Source organism: Camelina sativa, chromosome 12 (genome assembly GCF_000633955.1).
Source record: "Camelina sativa cultivar DH55 chromosome 12, Cs, whole genome shotgun sequence".
Taxonomy (NCBI): Eukaryota; Viridiplantae; Streptophyta; class Magnoliopsida; order Brassicales; family Brassicaceae; genus Camelina; species Camelina sativa.
This window is the reverse complement of record NC_025696.1, coordinates 9,277,277-9,281,785: the sequence shown is the minus strand read 5'-3', so window position 1 is coordinate 9,281,785 and position 4,509 is coordinate 9,277,277. Positions and strand designations below refer to the sequence as shown.

General features: G+C 35.4%; 1 protein-coding gene across 1 annotated transcript; it reads left to right on the top strand.

Moving 5' to 3' along the window:
• LOC104731065 (ATP-dependent RNA helicase DEAH12, chloroplastic-like) lies at positions 1,910-4,039 on the top strand. Its single transcript, XM_010450327.2, has 3 exons — positions 1,910-2,495; positions 2,857-3,605; positions 3,722-4,039. The coding sequence occupies exons 1-3, from the start codon at positions 2,091-2,093 to the stop codon at positions 3,939-3,941; spliced, it is 1,374 nt and encodes a 457-aa protein (XP_010448629.1). The 5' UTR covers positions 1,910-2,090; the 3' UTR covers positions 3,942-4,039.

Below are 4,509 nucleotides of genomic sequence, written 5' to 3'. Positions count from 1 at the left end.
CCCCCCCCCCAACTCCAAATCATGTTTATATCAATTCGTTACCACAAAGGATCTGACTCTAGTAACCGTCTTAGAATAATCTCACATATTATTCTGCCTTAACCACTACCTTTCGGGTAATATGTGGCTTAAGGTACGACCTATTCTAGCCAAACCGTCATATCTCGTGGCCAGGGTGACATTTGGGAAGATTCACGTACCACCTACACTGTAAATTAAATGCAACAAATACAACAAATAGACAACCAACAAAACTGACATGGATTCCTTAATCTAACGTCCCTTACAAATCACATCACACGTCTACTAGATCTAACACCTAGTCTAGATCTAGCTAGGACTCACAAAACAACCACACATCTAATAGTCTGTCCAGATCTAGATACATCTCAACAACCTCAACCAAACACTTGTAAACAATATATAACAAGCAAAAAAGAAAACCAAGCAATCACGTACTACTTTTCACGTGCTTCATAACTCATAGATCTCGGCTGACGAATAAACTTTGGGTTGGTTATTATCGGCTTTCTTGACTCTCATCTTCTCAAACAACTTCTAGCAAAATGGCGGGACGGCAGAGCAACGATGAAACGACAACGACGGCTCTCTATATCACCTCCAGGCTCCTCTTCCTTCTTTTCTTCTTCTGCCAAAATGAAACTTTTGGTCTTCTATTTGTAGGAGGGGGAGAGAGAACGTTTGGTGACAAGTGTCACGCTTCCAGCAACACATGGCGTCTCTGTTGTGACATTTGTCAATTCTCCATCGACACTTCTCTAACTTCGCGACAAATGTCGCACATGTATATTCATGTCTGCCACCTCGTAGATTTTCAGACATAAATTCCGATTTGCCAAGATTTGCTCTCCCGTGGTCCAAGCATAAAATCTTCTATTTTACCCTAAAATCTGCGATTCATCTCCCACTAGCCCAACATTGGGCTCTTATTTTTCCAAACGATCAATCATGCACCTCACCTTCCTAGTTCGCAAGTGCAGGGTCGCGGTACGGTACCGCACATCCGGAACACGGTATCGCATGTACACTGGTCTGGTACCATACATCAATGATGCAAGAATTTGAAATTTCCTCGACCGTTTTCAATTTTCTCTCAGAAAAAACTTTATATAACTTATTAAGTCGTTCATGATAAAACCAACAAATAGTTATTACAACCATTGTGTATATTGCCGTTATGACCACTGTCATTGTTGCCACTGTCGTCGCCACTACATCACCACCACCAATACTGTAACAACCATTACTTTTCTGATCATCAGTACACTAACGTCTCGCTTTATACCATTTAATTTTACTTTATATTGTTTATCTTTATAGTCTTAAAGTTTTGTCAGCTTTATCTTTTCTACGTAAAACAATAAAAATTATTTAATAGTTTTCATTACTTTTACTTTTTAGGATTTAGAAACTACTTAATACATGATTTTATTTAGGATTAAACAATTTAGATTTATGGCTCATCTATCAAAGGTCATGGTGAATACCATGTAATATAATATTATGTATATAGAACTTGTGGTTTTATTATCGTACATGGAACTTGTGGTTTCATTGAAAACACTGATTGCTCGAGTAATTACCTAATACACTTAGTCGTGAGGCAGTATATGCAGAGTCTTTCATGCCTTCAAGAGAAGGCTTAATTAGTCATTTTCTAATATACACATGTTATTTATTTTATTTTTCCCACTATGATGCTGTATACATAATAACTTTTTTTTAAAATGGCTGATTTGCAAAAAGGCGTACTTTTAAAGAAAACAAAATAATAGTCTTAAAGTTATATTTGCCTTAAATTTTTGTTTTGTCAGCTTTATAAAAATAAATGATGCCAGTAAAATGAAAGACTAAAAATAATTAATGTTCAAAAAATTAAATATGATAAAAAATCTCAGTCAAATTGTGCATTTATGAATAGTCACGCCAATCAGACCCACTTAATCTTTCCTTGTAAAAAAAATCTATGAAAGCTTCTTTCACAACTTTGAAAGCTCTGCCTGGATCTCACTCTCTTCCTCTATACATAGAATAGGATTTTCTAGAGAAAATTTGGAGACTAAACAATCATGGAAAGACATGATTTAGATTCTTCGATTTCTAAAAAACGACGGATAGATTCTACGATCACCGAAGATATCCCAAACCTTAAAGGCGAGGGTAGTTCTAAGGTCGGCGAATCTATTTGTACGACAAACAAATTTGATGATAGTACAGTTTACAGATTGTACTTCAAAGGTTTGGTGAGTGATAAAACGACAACGGATAATGAAAAGATGGTATTTGCTGGTATTGGAGTTGCAATCTGCGATGATGCAGATAATATGTTGTATGAAATGAAGGAATCGGTGGACGCCACCAAAATTCTCAAGCAAGTAGAGATTGTAGGAGCAATTTGTGGCATACATCACTCAATTCAATTGGGGATAAAAAATATTGTGATTTATTGTGATGACCATCGAATTTACCAATTGGTAAGTTTTTCTTTTCTCTGTTATTTTTATTGTTTAGTTTAAGAATTAATGAGGCTAAAATAAGCCTGAGTGGTAGCTATTTTTTGCTTCTTCTTCTTTTTTTTTGTTTTTTTTTTTATTAATCTTGCTTTACAGATATATTGGTTGAATAAACTTTATGAATTGATATACCATATGTTTCAATACTTGTCTGATTTGATAGCATGGGCAGAGGTATTTGGAGGGGAGGGGTCAATCGACCCTTTTATTTATTATAATATCATATTCCCTCTTACCATTTTTTTTGGTACAACTAACTTTCATACCACTGACTTACGTTTAGTAAATTATTGGCTTTCGTATCTGATTATTTTCATTGCAGATAAATGGTAGAGGGAATCCTTCTACGCAAACGATGGAGGATCTCGTGGGAGAATTCATACACTATAAAGAGAAACTGACTTCAAGTGAGATTGTCTTGGTTGCACCAAATGATGTTAAGTTTGCTTATAGACTTGCAAGAGATGTGATAGCTTCTCAAATCAGCAGCAATGATGATGTGGAGGCAGCACAGGGAGTAGTAACTTGTCCCATTTGTTATGACAATGTTGATGACCACATGTTATTTACTAACAACTGTGGTCACCGTCATTGCTTTGCCTGCGTGAAAAGGTATGTGGAAGTGAAGCTGCTCAGCGGAGTCTTGCCCACATGCCTCGAGTATGGATGCATGTCTAAGCTCACTCTTGGAAGCTGGCTCATGTTTTTCACACCAAAGCTGAAGGGGCTGTGGAAACAAAGAATGAAAGAGGACTTGATTCCCGCTGCAGAGAGAATCTGTTGCCCATACCCAAGCTGCTCAACGGTGATGTCCAGAACCAATTTTGTTTCCATTCAAGGCCACCCATCCAATGTCCGTGCTTGTGTTAAATGCTCTGGACTCTTTTGCATTGATTGCAAAGTACCATTTCATTCTGATTTGTCCTGTGCTGATTACAAGAACCTTCCCCCTGAAACTCTTGTTGATGAGATGAAGCTCAAGGCTCTGGCAAAGGAGAATATGTGGCGTCAATGTGTCAAGTGCAGGCACTTGATTGAACGTGTTGGAGGCTGCATCCAAATTGAGTGCAAGTATAGATATAAATCGAATCTGACTAATTAGCTACTTCATATATATATATATATATATGTGTGTGAATATATAATGTTATTTAACAATGTCTTTTTTTTTTGTTTTTGTTTTGTAGATGTTATTATGAGTTTTGCTATGATTGTGGGGTCGAATGGAAGATTTTCCAACGAGAATGCCCTTCTGGTTGCGTAGACAGTGACTATGATGACTATGATGTTGATGAAGAAGATGATGAAGATGATGATGATGATGATGATGATGATGATGATGATGAAGATGAAGATGACGATGTCGACGGTGGTGAGTCTGGTGACAGTGATGTTGACTTCGAATAGTTTGCTGTTTGCCAAACCTATTAGGCTATTTACCTTAATATGTCAAATGACCAGAAAAATAAGAGCAACAATCCCTGTTAAATTTATTGTCACCAAATGAAAATCCTTTCGAATTTATAAGTATGTATGTACATGTGTGTGTGTGTTGGAAAATACTATTAATTCAAAACTGATAAACATCTTTTTACTAGTAAGAAAACTTTTATAAATTATTTTGATATAAGTTACAATCAATCTATTAGCTGAAAAAAATATTTTCTACAACAATATTATTCAATCAAATAATTATATTTGTAATATTCTAGTGAAGGAACTATACATTGTATTTTATTTTTTCTAGTGAAGGAACTATACATTGTATTTTATTTTTTTAACTACACATTGTAGACATAGATTATAGAGATTACAGAGATGTAATCACTCATCTAATAAACTAATACTATTAAGTACTTAGCATATTAGCAAAATCCTAAAATCGAGATGTCAAATGACTGCAGACTACTCTCAAAAAGAAACTCGCCTATAAATAGCAAAATTCTATGTAGCAATCTTCTCATATGTATCATAA

Coding starts and splice junctions, on each gene's coding strand:
- LOC104731065 (XM_010450327.2), top strand. CDS start 2,091: ATGGAAAGACATGATTTAGATTCTTCGATTTCTAAAAAACGACGGATA. Junction 2,496..2,856: donor ACCATCGAATTTACCAATTG/GTAAGTTTTTCT, acceptor TTTTCATTGCAG/ATAAATGGTAGAGGGAATCC. Junction 3,606..3,721: donor TGCATCCAAATTGAGTGCAA/GTATAGATATAA, acceptor TTTGTTTTGTAG/ATGTTATTATGAGTTTTGCT.